This window comes from Uloborus diversus, chromosome 9 (genome assembly GCF_026930045.1).
Source record: "Uloborus diversus isolate 005 chromosome 9, Udiv.v.3.1, whole genome shotgun sequence".
NCBI classification, from domain to species: Eukaryota; Metazoa; Arthropoda; class Arachnida; order Araneae; family Uloboridae; genus Uloborus; species Uloborus diversus.
This window is the reverse complement of record NC_072739.1, coordinates 52,924,932-52,947,162: the sequence shown is the minus strand read 5'-3', so window position 1 is coordinate 52,947,162 and position 22,231 is coordinate 52,924,932. Positions and strand designations below refer to the sequence as shown.

Here is a 22,231-nt window from a genome sequence, read left to right as displayed (position 1 = left end):
ATGCGTTTTTTAGTTTCTCAATTTTACTTGCTCACAGTTGTTACAAATAACGGCTAATATGAACAAATTCTAGAATTTTCGGCATTTCATATTAACTGAGTTTAACTGTATGCATAACTGTAAGTCAATCATATGACAAAAATGCTATTTCATGAAATATTTCAATAAATATAGAGTTCTATAAAATTTGTAGTCTTACAGTACATTTTTGGATGATATATTTTTCCAATACTGATAAAATTTTCTTTTTTTAAATAAATAAACGAAAACAATCAAATTACATTAAAGCAACGAATGCTTAAAAGCATAATGTTGAAATTTTAGCCATATGTACCAAAATCTTTTACTTGACCATCAAGAATGCCAATTCCATCAACTGCAGCACTTGCTAAGTATGGGCTGCTGCTTCTAGAATAAAAAAATAAAATTAAAAATTCGATTAAAAAAAAAAAAAAACCTGTATTTCTAAAACTTTGAAAAAAAGTTGGACCCCAGTCCCCAGAACTGCATTTTACTAAGTGTATCACAAAACTCCAGGTGGCTAAGAGGGGTGGTGAAGAGTTCCCCTAATTTCTTTTTAACCCGGGAGAACTTGCATCGGGTCTCTAAAGCCCGGTTATTACAAAACTACGCTGACAAAAATCACCCACTCAACGGAACGAGGTTCACAGTAGCTGCATTCAATGTGCCCTACATACTGACCACATGCTTTTCAGGAATGTACATTCCCCCTTTTCCCCAGAAAATTCCAGTTCGTGCCTCAGAGGCCCGGGGCGAGCGCTCACGCTTTTCATTTCAGATAGTGAATGTAAAGGCGAAGGTCATGAAATGCATCGCAATTTAAGCTACAAAGATGAAATGCGTGCACCTCATGAAATGCGCGGTCCTCAACTAACAAGGTTGCAGACCTTGTTAGTTGAGGTTTCAACTGATGAGGACTCCCTTAATGAAGATGATGAAGAAGAAGTTGACACAGAACAGTATAGCGATCATCAGTCATGCTCAGAAGAAGATTTAGAGTCACGTAGTGAATCTGTTATTTTTGAATCTGAGGAACCTTACTTTTTAAAACATATTTTAGAGGCTGTTTATCTATTTATAATTCAGTGTTGAAAACATATTTTTTTTTCGATTTTGTTAACTCAATTTACTGAAATAACCAATCCAGGCCTATGGAGCCCTCCGTGAGCTTTCGTGTGACGAAAAGTACAGCAAGTTCTCCCGGGTTAAGTACTTTAGGCTCTGCCCCCTGGTGCTGCCCTCTTTAACCCCCGAAGCTTTGCAATCTTATTTGGCTTGCGAAGATTTGAAGCGCCTGTTAAGAAGGATCAAATTAAAATACACCTTACGTTTAGAACAATTTAATGATTGGGCTCCTCTTTCTGTAGAAAATAGAGTTTCAGTAAAGAGCTTATTAAATTTAGAAAACTATTAAAATCCCACTCCAACCCAAAGTCAAAAAGCACCCGAGAAAACTAAGTATAACAAAATTATTTTTAAAGAAACGCTTCAAAGAGCAGCCCTCCCCCAGGGTCCAAACTAACTTGTACCAAATTTCGCAGCTTGAGGGCCTCCTGAACATGGCAAAACGGCCATTTTGTAAGTTTGAAAAGTCTCTTTCCTCTCTAGCTCCAGGCTTGAATTAAATAGAGCCTAGGCTTTTCACTAAATTAGAAACCCTTTTATCTACTGTTCTAAATTAATTGAGAAAATTGGAACAAGCTCGATCTAGTGCAGAAAAGAAAAGCTCTTTTGAATGGCACAGGATGTTATAGGATGTAATTTTTCATCCTTCAATATATGGAACATTTTCGATTAAAAAAGTTCTTACAAACAACTAATTTGAAACCCTGCTCCCCAAGAGCAAATTCCTGGGGCTCAAAGTAATTATGTACAAAACTTCAAGACCGTCATTTACATCTCCTGAATGCTCAGATCTATGTGTAATAGTCACCAGAAGTAAATTTGCATGGAAGCCATGGGTACCCATATGAAAAAGGGGGACTCTACACAGAACTGCCACAAACAGAATTTCACAATTTCTTCAATAGTTACTTTTCTTAATGTATAGAGATACTAATAAAAAAGTTTTTAAAAAGTCATAGGTTAAGAAAGAGTTTTTTTCTTTGAAATTTCATACATTATTTACCTTGTATCTTTGGCTAAATAAACATGGGCTGGTATATCATAATCGATGTTATTTGAAGTAACAATTGTGCTCAAAACTTCAGCCAGGTCTTCATTCCTACATTCAATGTTAAAAAAAAAAAAAGATGATTTAATACAACAGTGAAGAAAAAGTCATGCATTTATTAGAGTAAAATAAGAAAAAAGCAAAATATTATAATGTAAAATGTTTCATATTGATAAACACAGTAAAAACTGCTTCCTCAAACAGTATAAAAACAAAACAAAGGCAATACACGCATATATGTAACAGAGCTGGTCAGTATAGTAAGTCCTATACTCTGATGCATTTTCAGCTGTACATCATGATGTTACAATGCATCACAATGTAAACTAGTGCAGTAAAACCTATGAAGTTGACCACCCTTGTAAGTTGATCACCTGTCGAAGTTGATCGCTTTTTTCAGGCACACACTCTGTGTGCCCACACTAGCTACAGTGGTGACCTCCGGACTATTTTGTGCATTGAAAATGAGTACTGATAAAGAAATTCCGAAACAAAGCGTTTCAACGGACGTTCCGAGCACCAAAAGCACTGAGCAAGCCTGCTTTGTGGGTCATGTTGGAGTGAAAGTTCCACCGTTTTGGAAGCCTGATCCCAGGATTTGGTTTCTGCAGTTAGAAGCACAGTTCCGCCGTGCAAAAATCACAAGTGACGAAACAAAATTCGACCTAGTCGTCAGTTCCATAGAGGCGGAAATCCTAGCGCAAGTTACGGACATTTTAGTTACCCCACCACCCAACAACAAATATGACGCAACACTAGTGTGTACCACTACTTCCGGTACGCTACTACACTCTGTGTGTACCATCCATCAAAACATGAAATTAATGCTAAATGCAATTAAACCTAATTATTCACTGGAAAAAATAATCGAATTATATGTTTGCAGCATACATAATGAAAAACGCAAGTTTGGGGATTGTACAGTGTCTTAAGGAAAACTGTCATAGTGAGATAGAACAGTTTGATATTTTTCAAAATGCGGAAGACATTAATAATAAACATTGGATTCCAGCAGAAAGGTCAACTTGAATCATGCAAGTTGAGTCAGCTGAAGAATTCCTGGATTCAATAGCTGGGAGCAAAAGTAGTTTGACAAAACATCATTTTATTGGCAAGTCTCAATCAAAATATTTAAAAGTTTGAAACTGAGTATTTCTCCAGATGAGTGCATAGTTATCCTATCCTTGATTTTAGAGAGAACTATTCATTTATTGTTCAAGATGCTATTCAAGGATACCATTGGGGGTCAATTTGTAATTCATGGTAAAAACAATGTTACCGTCTCGTAACACAATTTCTACTTAATTTTGAGCCAATTGCCTACTCAGTAATATAAAAGTTCATGATGTTCTTGAAAGAATTTAAACCTGATAAATGTAAATAGTGTCAATAAATGTGTTTTTTTATATAGGCTTTTTTTTTTCAAGAACAGCATGAACTTTTATATTACTGAGTAGACAATTGGCTCAAAATTAAGTAGAAAATGTGTTATGAAACAGTAACATTTGGCGCTCATAGGTGGGCCTTAGTTTACTTGGTAATACAGATGGAATTATCATGACGTGGTCGCCATGGAATTTAATTTGATTCACGAGTTTTTGGTTATCCTCTGCAGAATTTGAAAAGGTAAGTTGCAACTGCTTATCATACTTTAAGAAACAGAAAATACGATTTGTTTGAATTTAGTAAAGATAATTTGCGAATTGTGCATATTGCTGGAGTTCTGAAATAAGATAACTGCAATACTTTGATAACAATAATGGATGCAGTTAATAAAGCAAAGTGCACTGTTTTTAGAAGGCAAACGGCAAAATTAATCAACAAAATTGATGCCAAATTTAAAGAAGATAACATAAATGAAGAGGATTCAAACCAATTTTTGGGGGAATTAGATTTGAAAGAAAAAGAACTTAATTGTCTCAACACTAAATTTAAAAAAAAAAACGATTGATTTGAAAGATTTAGAAGCGAAATTTTACAATGCGAGGAATATAATTCTGACATAGTAATTTGGAGACCAAAAGTAAAATGTGCCAGAACAAAATTTGAAGCTGTTTCTAATTTCATTGCGCCGACTGTGACGCTAAATAGTTTAGAAGCAGAAGAAAGATTTACAATTCAGAGAACAGAGACAACTCACATTAATTTAATGCTACTAATTATTGACAAATTTGATGGTGATCCATCAGATTGGCAAAGACTCTGGGATCAATATGAGTCTGCTATCCATAAGAATACAGGTACTTCTAATGTAGACAAATTCAACTATCTACGTTCTTATTTGAAAGGGGCAGCTTTAAACGCAATTAATGGATTTTAGTTTGACCAATAATAATTATCAATTAGCTACTGACACCTTAAAAGAATGTTTTGGCAAGAAACCATGGTTATTAACTCTCATTTGAATAAGCTACTTAGTCTTAATGCGGTAAAACGATCAAATGATGTTATATCCTTGCGTAAATTATTTGACACTTGTCAAACTGAAATGAGAAATTTGGAGTTGCTGGGAGTAACAGAAGATAGCTATGGGACCCTACTTTGTCCGCTTTTGATCAGATTGCTGCCAAACAATATAGTATTGGAGATAACTAAGAAGTACGACATAGATAGTTAATGGAAGCTTTCGGAAATAATAAAAATTTTAAAATCTGAAGTAACTAGTCTTGAAAAGGCCGCAGCTTTAGTTTCAAGTTTCAGTACTTAGAACATTTTTTCCCTGTACGTAGTAAATGCGATTCACTTGAACTGCCTCATAAAACTAGCAAAAATTGCCCTTCAACTGCTGTCGAATTGTTAAACGATACAAAAATCAAAAGCAGTATATGTTCTTTCTGTGAAAATGATGAACATTCATTATGAGATTGTAAAGAATTTAAGATGGAACAAATGAATCATAAAAGAGATTTTCTGATGAAACTTGGTTGCTGTTTCGTTTGTTTCAATAAAGAAAATTTAGCCAATAAATTCAGAAGCATCATAAAATGTTGTATCTGTTCCAGGAGTCATCATGATATAATGTGACCCAATGTTAAGAGAAATGAGATTGGGGACAATTCTGAAGATAATGACTGAATTAGAGAAACATGTTGATGCGTTACAGTCTATGGCTTCTAAAGAGGATTTCTTGCAAATTTCAGTTGTAAAATTAAATGGTAAAAGAAATTTACCCATGAACGTTACTTCTATGCTGTCACAAAATGGAATGTCAGGATCCAAGTTTTGATTATTAAGATGAAGGTGACATGATAAGAATTTGGCCATTTTAATTGGAGGAAGAAGAGTAAGAAAGATGTAAATATAATAATCTAAAATAAATGTGTTTTTTAATATAAGCTTTTTCTTTCAAGAACGTCATGAACTTTATTATTACTGAGTAGACAATTGGCTCGAAATTAAGTAGAAAACGTGTTACGAGACGGTAACAAACGGTGTAAACCAACTCTTGAGTCTTCATCTGTGTCATTAGTGATCACACCACACATGATACAGTAACAGTATTTTCGTTTCAAGCTGTGGTAATATCATTACATTAAAGAAAAATTTCAGCCTGGTCAGAAACTAATCTATTTTAGTGGTGGCTCTTCGGCACAGTATAAAAATCGAAAGAACTTTGCCAACATTTGCTACCATGAATCTGATTTTGGATCAAAATTTGGGGAACCTGAATTAGGATTTGATTTTGAAGCCCAACCTACGGCCCACAAGCCACATCTGGCCTGTGAAACTAATCAGTGTGACCCAATGCAAAATGTTACAACTAGTTTCTGAAAAACAGGTTGCATTTAACAAACAATTATTCTTTTATAAGGGATTATCTTCTAACATTTCATTGACTTGGTTCGAAATATTGTTACAATGCATTCCACTGCAGTGTGCAACACTTCAGTTAATTGTGATGAAGCATATGAAGTCCGCTCAAAAGCAATGGAAAAAGTGGTGAGAAAATATTTCAATGAAAGGAAGCTGCATAGAAAACATATGGTTATAATGCAAGCGAGTTTCAAGTCTATCATAGTGAGGTGTAAAGAAGTTTCAATAAATTTTCAGCAAACATTCAATAGAATTATTTGCACATGTAACAGCCCTGTTAAATTGAAATCTTATTTCGAGTCTGAATTAGCATCACACCCACCTTCATTATTTGACTATTCATTACTATGAAAAGGTACAAAAGCATCTTTCATGAAACTATTTGAAGACGAGATTGTTCAGGAAACCTTGGAGGCAAATAAAGAAGTTTTTATGATAGACAAGGAACATTTGTTACAAGCAAAGATTTGGAGACTAAAAAGCACTTTCAAGGAAATAGTAGAATCATATTTAAAACATATGCTTGGTAATTATGGAAATAAAGTGGCAGTGGTTTTTGATGGTTCCCAGTATTCCAACCACAAAACTACAAGAATAAGAAAGATATTTTCTCACACAATTTTTTGATGAAAATACAGTTTGCACAACACAACATGTAGATTTTCTAGCAAACCCTCAAAACAAGAAGATATTAATAGAAGCAGCTGCAACAAAGTTTGCTGCTGAAGCTAATAACGTGATTTTTGGAAAAGATGACGCTGACACTGTCATTGTTGACTAGGTATTTAAGTATGTGCAAAGTAATAATATTACTGTTGTGGGAACTTATACTGATCTCTTGGTTTTACTTGTAGCCTTAGCTCCCCAGCATGACACACAGTCCCATACTTAACAAAACTTATTCAAAGCCTCCTTGTGATACCTGTGTCAACTGCATTGTGTTGAGAGTGTCAAACAACTGTATCACTATCATGAACTGTAACTGTACTCTGAATGCTCTGTGAAACTGCAACTATATTGCGTTGGATCCACATCTTTGGAGACATGTGCTTAGCTCATACGAGATCTCTAGATCTGAAATTTAAATTCTTTTATCATGCAACAATGAAATTAAAACCTTTATCTGTAACTGGACTCTTTTTTATGCAAGAGACAACACGACATATGACAGAGACAAATTTTTCGTGCTTGCAATCGTTGAAATCTTATCTTAGAAACGGCATGCGTCAAGAGAGGCTGTCTGCACTTGCTATTTTTAAGATAAAAAACACTATGCCTGTTGACTTTACTCATATAATATAACAATTTTTGAAGAACAAAATTTGCAGGCTGTCTTTTATTAATTTGAAATACTGTATAATATTAAATAAATTTTATTGCTGACCTGCTTTCTCTGTGTTTGGGAGAACATAGTATTGTGATCAGGGTTTAACAAAAGAAGCATTGCCTTAATAAGTGAATGCTTTACATTTTTTTTTGTGTGTTACTTTTTCATAAGAAATGAAATGAAACTTCAAATTCAAAGGAAAGCCCCTACAGTGAACAAGCGTCTAAAATTTTTAGGCTGTTCCGAATTGTTTTAAAAAGTTCATCCAATCTGTATTACATATTGAATAAGATTGAATAGATATATATTATAGATATATAATTATGTTAGAATCCAATGTTAAAGCCTAATTGTACAAAAAAAAAAAAAAAAGCTTCAAGGGCCCCACCTATGCACCCTCATCCCTTTCTTGCCTCCTCCCCTTTTTTTGAGGCACCAGCCGCCTATGATTTAATTTACTAAAAGAAAAACTTCCTAGTAAGCCAATCTTACACTCACTGGATTTCTCCAAACCTTTCATATTGCAAATAGACTCGCCAGATCTGGGGTATGGTGTCTAGGTGCAGAAAACAGCAAATGATGAGGAACATTCCATTTTGTATCTCAGTTAGGAATTTACCCTATCTGAACGGAAATACACAACAAATGAGACGGAGTGTGCTGCAAGTATAAACAGAATAAAAAAAATTGAAAGGTTACATTGATGGACAGACTGAGTTAACTATTCAAACTGACGCAAAACTTTAGAGCGGATCAAAACGAATGCCGGCAATACTGCACCTTTATTGTGCTGGGCATTAATCTTGCAGTCATACAACTATAAGGTGGACAGTAAAAAAAAAAAGACAGTTCCAAGGTAGACTGCTGAAGTAGAAATTCATCATATGCTGGTTAAATTTTAGAACAAAATGGGCTATATGCTAAATCATAAAGATCTTTTTTCTTTTTGCATTGTACATAGTTTTTCTCCTATCATGTATATGTGTGGAATTGAATGCTTTATGTTTTATTTTATTGCGTAACAGACTGACTGTGCAGAATGTGAAGCAGTTTCATCATAAACTCGATCCAATTCCAATGTCAGACAGTTAGATAAAGAATTTGAAGTAAATGACCAGCTTTCATTAGCCTCAGAAGGAGCAGTAAAATGCTTAAATTTCCTCGTTTCTCATAATTTGCCTCATCATTCATTGTATGAACCTTTTGTGAATTTTTGCATTAATGAATTAAAAAGTCCAACCTTAGCACCTCTGAAAAAAGGGAAAAATGCTACTTATACTAGCCATAGGATTGTAGATGAATTTTTAGATTCAATGGCTGTGACAAAAGAAGAAGGGATCTTGAGTGACATTAATGAAAGTCCCTATTTTAGTGTTTTGATGGCTGAAACCAGATTGTGTGAACCACAACACATGGCAATAGATGTGAGGTATATAAAAGAGGTAAAGAGCAAAACTTTTATTCAACATAACTACTTAAGTGATGGGAAATCAGAAACAATTTTTGATGAAATGTGTCCTGTCATTGAAAAGTGTGGTGGTATTAAAAAAATGTGGATTTACAAGTGATGGTGCCATGGCCATGGCTGGACCAATAGCAGGAGTGGGGATAAAACTGAAGGCCGAAAATGATCTTGTGATTCCTGTGAACTGTATTAATCATCGATTAGTTTAAGCAAGCAAAAACAGTTTTGAATCTTAAAAAAGGTTTTTTAAGCTGGATGAAATTTTAACAAGCACCTATAAGTACTATAAGAAAAGTTCATCTCCAACAAACAGTCTAAGAAATGCTCAAGCATTATTTTGTACCTCAAAAGGTGAAACAATAAAAAGAGTGGGATACACAAGATGGCTCTCTCGTCAAAGAGCTGTGAATAGCATAAGAAAAAATTATCCTGCAATCCTCAGAGACCTAGAAAATACTGTCTCCATGTGTGGGGGGGGGGAGTGGATATCCTGGTGCTATAGCCACAAGTTTACTGAATCATTATCAGTCTTTTGATTTATATAAAAGTATTCACTTTTTGTGTGATGTACTCAATGCTGTCACCAAGCTTAACTTAATGTTTCAGTCTACCGATGCAAATCTGTCTTTAATTCAGCCAAACATTGACAGCACACTCTCTGAGTTAAAGAGGTTAAAAAAAAAAAGCTTCGGAGGCACATTCTGCAAAAATTTAGCAGAAACAGCTCATTCACAGGGAATTGAAGCTCCAATTGGAGATGGGAATAATGCCTTTGACAAAGATGGAATGGATTTTATCGACAGTTTAATAGAAAACATTTCTAGCAACTTACAAGTCTGGGCATTATTAATCATTTAAGCATTTTAGACCTCAGAAGAGTCGAAAATGAAAGTGATTCAGAAGATTATGGCTCTTCTGAGATTATTGAAATTAGCCATTCTTTTTAAATAAATGAAGATCAATTCAAGAAGAGTGGCAAGAGTATAAGGACACCTTCTTGAAAAACTCAAATGACTATAGTAATTTGTCAATAGTAAACAACTATTCAGCAATTTTGAAAACCGAAAACGTTAATGGAGAAATATTTCCCTCTTTGAAAATACCTCAAGCTGTTGCATGTGTGCTTCCGATTCAAATGCAGAAGTTGAAAGAATGTTTTCTCAAATTAAATTAGTGTTGACTGATAAAAGATCAAGTTTAAAAGTAGAACATGTTAATCAACTTATGCTAATAAATTAAATGAAAATATAAAACCAAAGGATGTAGTTAAAAAATGGAAATCTTTGAAAAGTAGACAATTTAAAAAAAAAAATGTTTGATTTGTGACATTTATGTAAATAATTCATTATTTTATTTATGTCATCATTTAATTTTTATAAATAATGACAGTGTAGTTTGGTTTTATTTATTTTATTTAAATAAGTTCAACCATTTATTTAACATTATTTTAGTTTTTAATTTTTGTTTTAAGTTGATGAACATTTTTATCTTAAATTGAAAAATATGAATTGTAAGTCACTTTTTACAGTTTTTGTAAGCTTGTTAGACGTTTTTTAAAACTAATAGTTACATAATTTTTTATCCAAGAACAAACATATGTCAAAATTTAAACTTGATGAAGCATCCAAGTTTTGGTAGGGATATTAAGAAAAGACTTTAGAGGGTATCATTGTTTCATGATTTTATTTAGGATGTCATACATTTATTTAGTTTTGTAATTACTTATGTTGAACAATTAAGGAGGGAAAAATCCTGAAGGCGTCTATGTGAGTGATTGATCTAAAACTATATTCCAAATGTTTTAATAATTATGTGCTGTTATTTAAATTTTTGAGCAATTTTTTCTCATTGCAACCAGAAATGTTCTCTTATGAATTAATAAAAATGTACAACTCAGATAAAGCAGATTATAATTTCTATTGAATTTTAAATCATTATTGGTTGAAATTAGTCATAAATGTGCAAGTGAAATTTTTCTCATGCTTCATTTTTAAATATTAGGGGGGGGGGATGAATTAAGTACTGTTAAATCATACACATGAATACAAAAAATCCCACAAAGTAATAAATTCCACTGATTAAAGTGAAAAACAACATAAATAAAGCACAAATATTGGAGTAGATGTGCTTTATATACATTGTTTTTCACTTTAATCATATTCTAGCACAAAGCTTATATGATCATTTTTCATATAATAAATCCCACTGTTGCTTTGAGGCAAGGACATGCCTTTTAGTTCAGAAAAAAATGCCCTTTACTCGAAAAAGTGCCCTTTTTTAAAAAAAACAGCACCCTGCCCTTTTTTAATTCTGGGGGAAGCTCTGTGTCTGGGAAAAGCAAACTCTGAGAGACGAAGGAATTTCGGGGCATCATTAAACAAGATTAGTCGTCAGTTTGGCAAGAAGAACACTTTGGTATTGTGCTTAGAAAAAGAAGGCAACCCTAGAAGCAGAGAGAGAGAGAGAGAAAGAGAGAGAGAAGAGATCGCCATGATCCAAGGAGGACATTCTGTGATTGTTCTGTGCTGTGATTTAGAAAAGTCTGCGGCTCGGTTTTTACAACAACGTTTTTGAGAATGTTTTGTATTTGTGTAGTATGTAGAATGTTTTGTGAAGTGTTGTGAACATATTAAATGCATTGTCAACAAAATGGCCGTCAATTTTGACATCCAACGACGCTACGGCAGGTTTGATAATAGTGCTGTTCTCTTAACGGCAAAAAGTGGTGCTGTAACCTTCTTGTACCAAGGTCTTCAAATTTCAGTTATTTTATGAGGTTAAAAGTTATTTATTAGCAAATTCATTCCTTTTGGAATTGAAAATTTGATACAATCAATAACCTTTTAAATGCAACATTTCTTGTACAAATAATATTGAACTAAATAAGCAACAGCAAACTCACTTGGAATTCACAAGTTTAGTTGCTAAGAGCTCCCAATCTTTGTTGAGCATGTCTCCTTGAGGATCACACAATTTAACACCATTGTCTTCTTCCGGATTATGAGATGCTGTGATCATTAACCCAATAACTTGACCTTTAACAAAAAAAAAGTATTTCTTATACCTCATCTTATTTTCTATAAAACACTGAAAACTATAGTACAATTTTGAAAACATTGTCCTTATGTACTATTCATGCACTCCAAAATAAAGTACTCAATAAAGAGGACTGAAAAGATAAATAAGATAAAGATAATCATATAATTTCACAACAGTGAGCAGGGTTCCCAATAGAGGTAAAACTGGATGAGAAAATCTGAACCTTTGTAGAAATTAGAACAAGGTTTTTAAAATTTGAGAGAGAGAGAGAAAGAGAGTTGCTTTAAAAAAAACAAATCTGTACTCCACAAAACGTTTAAAGGTATAATAGTAAAGTATTACTACCCCCCCTTTTTTTTTGGTGAAATTTATTAAAGGGTTCCTATTAGAGATGCAGCGAATAACATATTTTGAAAATACTAAACATACGGTTAAAATTCCAACCAAATATTCAGCGGATTTCCGAACATCTCATAAAAATTTTTAACAGTAAGTTTGTATTTTTATTTCGTTCCAACTTAAATTTATCTCTTATGTGTCTTTTGTGAAATGTAAATGCATTTTCATTTAACATCCTAAATTTATTTTCCTTCAAAATATTAGGTATTATTAATTGAAAATAAGTAAAAAAAATCATTTCAAAAGCAAAATAATAATAAATGGCTAATTTGGTTTATGTTTATCCAAAACTGCATAAATTACCCAAAACTGCATTAGTTTTTTTTGTGTTTTGTTGTAATTTGTAGAATGTCTAATGTTCCTGCCCCATAATTTACTCTTTTTATACTTTGATTATAATGATAAATCTAATTTCATTGTTTTTAAACAGTATTTAATCTTTCTAATGGTGTAAAACTTCAAAACTTAAAATTCAAGTTGTTTCCTTTATTTATAATTAATGACATTTTCAATAACTTGTACAATGATACTTTTTAAATTCCTTTTAGCTGTACAGTTTTTACAGACTTAGCATTTAGTAGACTTTACATATTTATAAACACTTAATGTTATTAATTTTTTTTTCCCCTTGGTACCAGTTTCATATTTAAATGAGTTTGTAACAGCAAGGTTAACATTTAAAAAAAAAAAAAAAAAAAAAGTGTCATAAGATCTAAGAAAAATTTAAATGCAACAAAAGTTTAAATGTCATCAGGACATTTTTTCCCTTAACATTAAAATTACTTTGAATGTGATACTAATTGTTACACTCTGGTTATGTAATGTATACAACAACTTCATTCATATCGTAAAAAAATATGCATTTGTTTATTAATTATAGAACATTTAAATATGTTTGCTATTCCTCCGTGCAGAATATCCAGTTTCTCTGTGGTACAGGCAGTAACCCAATATTTGGTGCATCTCTAGTTCATATTCAAAATATGAGAGAACTCTTGCTGTGGTATTTCATGGCATTTTAGGCATCAGCTTTGGCACCCAAGATTAGAAATCTGGGTGGCAAAAGAAATTTTTTTGCCTAACAACTGGTTATTTTCAACACTAACTATTGACAGTATTTCGGAAAGACTTGTCAACACCACTAAAAAATGAATTACCTTTATCTCAAAGAAAAAAGAATCGACTGCAGATACACCAAATTAAGACCAGTGGCATCCCTCTCTTTTGTAGGCTCTCCTGACTTAGGCATTTCTCATACTTTCTACATAATCAAATTTTCACTGCATTACTTTCTATTCAAAATTATGTAATCGAAAACTTTGTAACTCTCTCCAAAAATCAGGTTTGTATCTGCTCACCAGCAAACCTCGCTGTACGGGGAGGGGAGGTGGGCCAGGGTTGGCTTTCTGCCAGCAGAAACAAATTTTTGCTGTGCCAGTGGCAGAAACTGGTTAGAACCGGTAAAAACCGGCAGAAACTGGCAAAAACTTTAAAATGTATTTAATAACTCAAGTAATTAGTAAATGATATTTGTTTAAGTAAACTAAAAATTTAAACATCATTTCATCATTAAAAAAAATAAAATCCCATGCTAGTGCCCTTGATTTAGTTCAGAAAGTTAACTTTCCAATTGCAGAGGCTCGTAGTATTTGGATTAATTTAACAAAGGATAAAAAATCATACAGGGGTGCTTAGGAAAGATGGAGTGACATACAGATTTAAACAGGCATTAATGATTGTAATTTGCTCACTTATATGCTTCCTGTTTGTGATTTGTTTGTGATTGAAATTATCATGTCATGTTCTTAAAGAAGAAAGTGCCAGAATTTTACTTGCCCAAATTTTGTACCTAATGTCACAGCTTTGCAAAACAAATTGGCCCCATTTCTCAAAACTTATTTTTCCAGTCATTTTTACCACAACCCCAGTTACTACATGGTGGACCAGTTATTCAATAGAGGAAAGTTTCACGAACATTGCATGCTCCTTGATGCATTGTCTGCTAGCTCTTCTGTTTTAAGAATATTCTAAAATTTCTCATTTGTGCATAGTAAATTGAGAACCTGTTTAGATTTTTTGAGACCACCTTTTCTAAGAAGCAATTGCAGGGTCCAAACAACGTAACATTTGATTTTGAATTGTAATAATTTTGTAATAAAATTACAGTACTTTTTTTAACAGTTAATTATTTTTTCCATGCATTTTCTGTTGTATATCAAGAATTAATTTTTCATTTTGTGTGCTTTTGCCAGTTTCTACCGCAAAGTGGCAGAAAGTGGTTTTTACCATGCCAGTTTTAACCGGTTTCTACAAGTGGTTTTAACTGCCTTGGCAGAAACTTGCCAACCCTGAGGTGGGCACGACCTTAAGGGGCCCAACGGCCGAGGAAATTTAAAAAAAAAAAAGCTCTAAGACTTATTAACGTTACAAATACACACTGCTGGCCTCTTGGGAGGGGCCATACAGATTTTGTTGCAGGCAGGGGGGGGGGGGAATTTAAGATCCAGGCCTGTTCCTAATTCTAGCGCATAATAACTTCAATTAAAAATACTTTAAGAAAAATTAATGACAAATAAAAAATGTTACCAATTTTTGCTTTAGATCTTAGAACAGCAAGTAAGCCCATGCGATACAGTACATGTGACAATTCTTTGGCTCTGAAAATCAAAAAACATTAACTACAATGCATTTAAAGTAATTTTTTGATGATAAAAACAAAATACTAACAGTGGCATAGCTAGGGTGGGGCAGAGGCATTTTGCCCTAGGCGCCATACTTTTGGGGGTGGCAATTCAGCACCTTTGATGTGAAAAAAAGAAATCTAAATAAGGGTACCACTTTAAATCTAATTCTGGAGGCAAAGACCCCCCCCCCCCTTCAAAATATAAGGTTTTGGTATGACTATAATTGAGCCCCTCAGTGTTCAAAGTTGTAATAATTTCATAGTGAGCATTTGAACATTCCCTTTCTCGCTCTCTAAGTACACTTAAATTATAATTTTAAACTTAAATTTCAGAAAATATTACAGAAAAGATCCCAAATTCCTACATCACCAAAGGCTGAAACCGACTTCTGTGTTTTAAAGAAGATTTGGAAAAGAAGAATCTTTACTCATAATAAAGCTGAAAGTCTCTCTGTCTGGATATCTGGATCCCTGCGATGCTCATAATGCCTATACTGTCGGCCAATTTTCATGAAATTTGCACAAAATAAGTTTGTAGAATGGGGGTGTGCACCTAAGCGATTTTTTGAAAACTCAATTTTGTTCTTTTAATATTCTAATTTTAAGAACATTTTATTGAGCAAATTATCACAACATGGAAGATTAAATTACTAATTTATCTTAATGTGGAACCGTAAAATAGGCAAGCAAATGAAGATAGTCAATTGACGAGAAAATCATCATCCATTATTTGTAAATATACAAGTGAACCAAATGACCTTAATTTTCTACTAGCAAAGCCGTGCGGGTACCATTAGTGTAGAATATTTTTTTTGGATAGGCACTTGACATCTCTTTCTACCCCCTCCTTTTTTTGTAGGAATAATACAGGAAAGTTTTCAATTTTAGGTTCAATAAATTTTCACTGGTTTAACGTATTAGATATGTCTCAATGAAAGGACAACAAATAGAGGAATCATCAGGGGTGGCAGAAACTGTAGATACACCACTAAATAGTAATTTCATAACTGAATGACTATAATTTCTTAACTATAATGAAACCTGATAAATTTAATTCCCATTGAAATACAAAAGCTGTAAAAAATGACTCTATACAAAATGTTTTTAAACCAATTTTACGAAATTTCCTTTCCTTATGTCCCCTTCCCCTTTCAATGTTACACTTACTTCTAACCAGTAAAATGAACAAGATTCTTCTTAAACCACGATCACCTATCCCTCGCAAAAGCTATGACACACCCCTAAATACCAGACAAAATCAAAAACCATCGGAAAAAAAAAGATATCCCCCTTCCAGGAGAGAGAATTCTGAAAACACCACCCTAAAAAATTTAATGGCGCAGTCTGCACCACGCTCCTTTTGGTTTCCCCTACTTGCACTACTTTACTCAGACTTAGTCTGTCATGCAGCAGCAATACAAATGTGAACTAGTATGTTGTGGCCATCACGAAACTTTCTTCTATATTTTTCTTTTTTTTTTCTGATCCCTCCCCATGCTTGACGAGGAAGCAATATTCCCAACAAAAACAAAATTACACATGCAAAAACTTGACGACCATCCCAATGTCTGAATTATTGCAAAAGCAAAGCAAAGAGCGAAAATTGAAAGTTATTTTAAAAGCCTTGCTTGAACTAATTACAAATATTTTATTTATTAACTAACATAAGATGGCAACATTTAAAGATTTTAAATCATTGAGATTATATTTCCGATCATTTCCATACAATTAAAATCACGAGAAATACGAAGACGACAATATATTACGATTTATCTTTCTTATTGTTGCATTAATAAAGCTATTTTTATCGCAAAAAAAAAAAAAAAAAATCAACACCTCTTGGAGCGATTGGCGTCAAAATTGAACCAAAGCCTGTTTACATATAGATTCACATATATTCCAAATTTCAACCAGAACGTAGCATTACTTCTTGAGATAGGGCACTCACAATGGGAAAAAAAGAACGGGCGATTGCGCTACTTCCTTTTTAGCTGTTGACACCAAAATAAAATCAGCTCTTATACCCACTAAGGGCTACTTGCTGATAAATTTTTCTTTCATTCCATTCATTATTTCTTGAGATACAGCAGTCATAATTGACGACAAAAAACGTTCTATAGCTCAACTCCCGTTTGAGTTATTGGCACCAAAATTGAATCAGCACCTGTTCCTGTTAATGGCAACATATGGACCAAATTTTGTTTCATTCCGCCAGTTACTTCCTGAGGAATAGCAAGCAAGCGTAACTCAAAAAACGTCCCATAGCTCCACCCCCCTTGGAAGAATTCCCGCCAAAAACCAATGGGCACAAGTTCACATAGGGGCACATATGTGTACCAAATTTCATTCGATTTCATGCGGTAGTTTTTGCTGTAGAGCAGCCACAAAAAACTGGTCACACACAGACGTGACACACACACAGACAGACAGACATTTTCCAAAAATAGTCGAAATGGACTCAGCACACCTCAAAACGTTCGAATCCGTCAAAATTCGAAATTCGAAAATTTGCACGAATCCAATACTTTCTTCTATATATTAGATATAGAAGAAAGTAAAAATAGTAACATAAGCTGGGGCCAGCTAACTTAGACCTAATAAATTTATCAACAACCAATGATCAGTGGTTCTTAACCAGTGGTATGCATACTCCTTAGGGGTATGTGAAAATCTGTAAGGGGTACCCCGGTTACTACCAAAAAGTGTACAGAGCTAAGTATGGATAATGGCAGAATTTTTCAGCAACAGAAATTTGATTAATTCTGAACAATCTTACAATGGAACACGGGTATTGTGATTTCATTTATATATAAATCTTTCACCTTTGATGAACCACTGATAGTTACTATGAACAAACCCAAATGTTATAAAAAAATAATGCAAAAAATGTTTCCATTTTTTCATTGATATTGACAGGTCAGAAATCTTTAAACAATGTTTTTAACTTTCACCATAAGATCTACTGATTAACGTCTCTAAATCCATTTTAGGAAAAAATAACTTAAGTGTTCTCTGAAATAACTACCACAAATACAGTGGCGGATCCAGACGACCCTGTTCGGAGGGGCGATTGAGTAATACATTGGGGGGGGGGGGGGGGGGGGGAAGGATACTAATGAAAATCAAGTTTTCAAAATTTTAAGAACTCAACATGTTTTTTCTTTTTTTTGAATAAAGTGTATTATATTCAAAGAGTTTGAAATAATACACATGCCTCCCTCCTCTGTGGATCCGCCACTGCGCAAATAGTGTGGGGATAACAATGTTAACTGCTTTGCTAATATTTTATATTGTCAGACAGGGGAAAAAATAGGTCAAAAAACCATAACATCTTAATATTTTCTGAACATAAATGAAATGATTTAATTTGGCACGGAGTAAGCTTAAATAGTTTAGAAATTATTCAAATAATCCCTTAACATAAAAATGCATTATTGTTTATTTTAATTAGATTAAATGAATGACCAAGAATTACACTGGACTGGGGCAATTATGGATCACACATGGGGTAAATATCGGTCCTCTCCATTTTTAAAAGTAAACCTTATCAAAAGCAATTAACCATTCTAAATTATTGTTTTTTTAGCCCGAAAAGAGATTTTTTAATAATAAAAATTTTTAGATTAAACAAATAACACACCCAGTGGCACAAAGTTTTGTAGCTGTCTGCGACAAGCTTTTAGAACTTCATAATCTGTCTGCAACATTTCGGGCGTGGTTTCAATAAAAAAAATAAACCAGTCTTTTTAAATAATTATTTTTGAAATAAGGCAGGACTCCCCCCCCCCCCCAAAGACGATGGTTCACTTCCCCAAATTCTTTGAAGCACCCTTCCAAGAAAGAGACCTCCCCCCCCCCAAAAAAAAAATTAAAACCAAAATCTTTCTCAAATTACTTCCTAAAAGTTTCAATGGTGCAATCTGATGACCCCTCACCCCTCTGTCCTTGGTGGGCACCTGACATTTGCAAACACGCTTTGGCTATTGAACAGGGCTTTGTCCAAGATTTTTCACAGGGTCCATTTTATTTGTGAAAAATCAATTCATTTTTTGAAAGTATAAAAATGGCTCATAAAAGAATTTTTTAAAAATTGTTTTAGAATTGCATTTTAGAAGCCTATGATAAACAGTTCATTAATATCTATAGACACAGTTGCAGAAAAACTAAAATTAATTCAGCAGTTAAATTTTTGACTCAAACAAAAACAGAATTTCGTTTTAAAATGGGGTTTTAATGGACTTTTCATTTATTTGCCTCCATATGAAGCAAAGTTAGGTTGAAAAAAAAAGAGTAAAATTTCAATTCTCATATCGGATGCAATCAGATTACATTTATCAAAATGGAAGCAATAAAAGTATAAAAAAGGTAAATAAAAAAAGTTTATTAAAATAAAATAATTTTAGAATTACCATTTAACAGGGGTGCATATTGAATTTTATTAATATCACTGACATATTCACCGAAAATTCGGAGTCTTGAAAAAAAAAAGGATGCGTAAAGGTTTAACACCAGACACTAAATGGCGATAATTTTAAAGCTGGTAACCGTATTTGAAGTGATCGCATTTTCAATGCGATGATAATTTTCTTTCTTTTTTTTAAGTCGTTAGCGGGAAGAAAAAGTTCTTACACTGCGTTTTTAGAGATCTTTATAACAACACTGCTAACGATATAATAAAAACAAACAAGCAAAATTATTCACTACGTTAGTTAAGTATCGCTTGCATCACAGAAATATGCCGACTTGATTTTTTTTTTTTTTTTTTGTACACAGAAATATGCGTTATTTTGATTTTAGATTTACTTTTCCAGTAAACAATTTGAAAAAGATCGTTTTGTTTTGGTTTATAAGTGCAGCAGGCAGGCAAACAAGAATAATCAGGTGTGTGATCATTCCTCCCTGCGTCAGCAGTTCATTATGTCCGACAGGTGCGGACAGCTTTTTTTTTTTTAGCGCGGACCGCGATAGGGTTCCGTTGTCCGCGACATCGTCGCCGTGTCGCCGCGGCGTTTCTGCCACTGGGATAACACATGATAATTGAAATAAATTGATGTTACTCTTACTAGTTGACTACAACTAATTATTGCTTTTTGCTCTAAGTCCACTATTCCGTGAAAAATTTTTCTTAATATTTGTATGCTATCTTCAACAATCCTATGCTATCTTCAACGCAAGGTTTTTTTCTTTAGAATTTCAATTAAACTTAAAAAATACACTTATTTCAAATTACTTCTAAAAATGTCTCGCTTGGACAAATAAAATTTCTGAAACACCTTGTTCCAGAAAATTCATACTGCTTTTTCCTTGTCCAAATTTTAAGTTACTTTCCCATTGTAGAATATGTTGCTATCATCATTCATTAAAAATTTTCTGATGTTCAAGTACAGAATGAATTTGTTGTAGCACCATCTTTTAACATTTTTAAAGAATGAATATTTTTGTAGTTGAGTTATTGCCAGCTTTTTCTCGTTGTCATAAACAATTCCAAAATGAGCTCATTTTGCATTTGGGAGCTGTCTATATCAGCTTGTTGAGGAATTTTTATTTATTTGCAAGCAGGGTTTTTCTTGATGACTACATCTGTGCTTTGCATTTGATTTCTCTTCTGCTTCTTTTTCTCCTGCAGTTCCAAGATTCAAGATTTGTTATATCTATTAAATTTATCCTCTTATTTGGTACTCTAGGGATTTATATTAATTTGTTTCTTACTTTGGTACTTGATGTGTGCCATTATTGCATGCTGAAATAGTTTATTTTCAAAGCTGGAATTGATTTGCTAGCCAAAAGGGCATACATCAGCAGCAATTGAAGATAATATATCATTCAATGTTGCACTTGGAGCATTAAATTTCTTTTTGAGAGAATGTTTGGCACAGAAAAGGATAAGTTGAAGTTAATACTGATATTATTTGCATAGAAATAAATAAGAAAAACATCTAAATACCAGAAAATATACTGACCAAGAATTACCCTGATGACCCAGAATTACCTCACTAAACTGGGATATAAATCAGTATACTTTTAATATTAACTATTTTTAAAACGAAGAAAAATGTATGATGGTAAGAAAAGCTTAGACTATTTGACATTAAAAAACATCATCAAGAAAAGTATTTCACCTGTACGCAAATCTTGAAAAAAAAATTAGTTTTCCCAGGCAATCTTTTTTTGAAGATGTTTTTATAGAAGTGTGAAAACTATTTTTTTCTATCATTTACTGCACTGTTGCATTGTTTTTGACCTTGATGTAGGAAAATTGAATGTATTGGGTTAATAATGTACAGGGTTAAATTCATAATTATTTTTTTTGCAAAAACATTTTTTAACGGTAAAAAAATTAGAGACCATTATTTACCGCGGAAAGAGAGTGACCCATAATTCCCCCGGGTGACTCTAACTGTTTAACCAATATATGCATTAAAATCGGTTTAAAAGAAAGAAAAAATAGGGAGGGAAAATTAATGAAAGGAAAAAATTTATAATAGTGTTACTTGTCACGGAATCCTGCTGTACCATACTCTTGAAGCTTACAGTCTGCAGCTGAATATTTTTGCAATCCCAAAACTGACGCAGCTTTAAAATTAGAAATCATCTTAACCTTGCAGATACGAAATATGTTCAAAGCACGATTCTTGAGAACTTTTGCTCAAACGAATCGTTGGAAGTTGTTGTAAATAGGACACAATGCATGCCCTAGATTAATCAGTTGGAAAGGAAGTTCACATAATGTTAACTAGAAGAAATGACAGATGAATACAAATACCGCTGTTACCAAGCACAAGAGTGAAATAATCCTGTTGCTTTGGCAACAGGTTGATTTTATTTCATTAGGCGCCAAGGCGCAGTGTTCATATGAGAGAAATGGAAACTGAGTCTCTTGCACGAACTAGAGAGTAGAGACTCAGCTTCCATGCCTCTCGTCTGAACACTGTCCCTTGGCGCCTAACGAAAAAAAATGAAAAAGCATGGTAACGACATGACGCTATGCCACTTTCTGCTTGTCTAAGTGTATTTGTTTTAATTTTCCAGATGTGTATTGATATTCGTATTCCCATTTAAGCCTCGACTAAATGGAATTTTTGCCTGCAGCCGTTATTTTTTCTAGTTTGAATGATTTTGTTTTATTTCATGTTGATGATGTGATCGGCCATCTTATCACTTTTCGGAAGAAAACCACTCAATTCAATGAAAAAGTATCTGGGCTTTTTAAATGTCTCTTGCTCTTATTTGAAAATAGACTGTTCATTTTTGCTTGAAATCATCAAGAAACTAAGTGGAAAAAATTGTGATTTCTCCCTTGAATTGATGCAT

At 33.3% G+C, this 22,231-nt stretch overlaps 1 protein-coding gene across 1 annotated transcript in view; it reads right to left on the bottom strand.

The window, feature by feature from the left end:
- Positions 1-21,699, bottom strand: part of LOC129229235 (phosphoacetylglucosamine mutase-like) — a 54,456-nt gene extending 32,757 nt beyond the window's left edge. Inside the window, exons 1-5 of the mRNA XM_054863500.1 lie at positions 21,412-21,699; positions 14,824-14,894; positions 11,702-11,834; positions 2,150-2,245; positions 335-408 (exon numbers count right to left, since the gene is read on the bottom strand). Of these exons, the coding sequence (XP_054719475.1) occupies positions 335-408; positions 2,150-2,245; positions 11,702-11,834; positions 14,824-14,894; positions 21,412-21,512 (475 nt within the window). The 5' untranslated portion in view covers positions 21,513-21,699. The remainder of the gene's footprint in view (positions 1-334; positions 409-2,149; positions 2,246-11,701; positions 11,835-14,823; positions 14,895-21,411) is intronic.
- Positions 21,700-22,231: the final 532 nt, after the last annotated feature.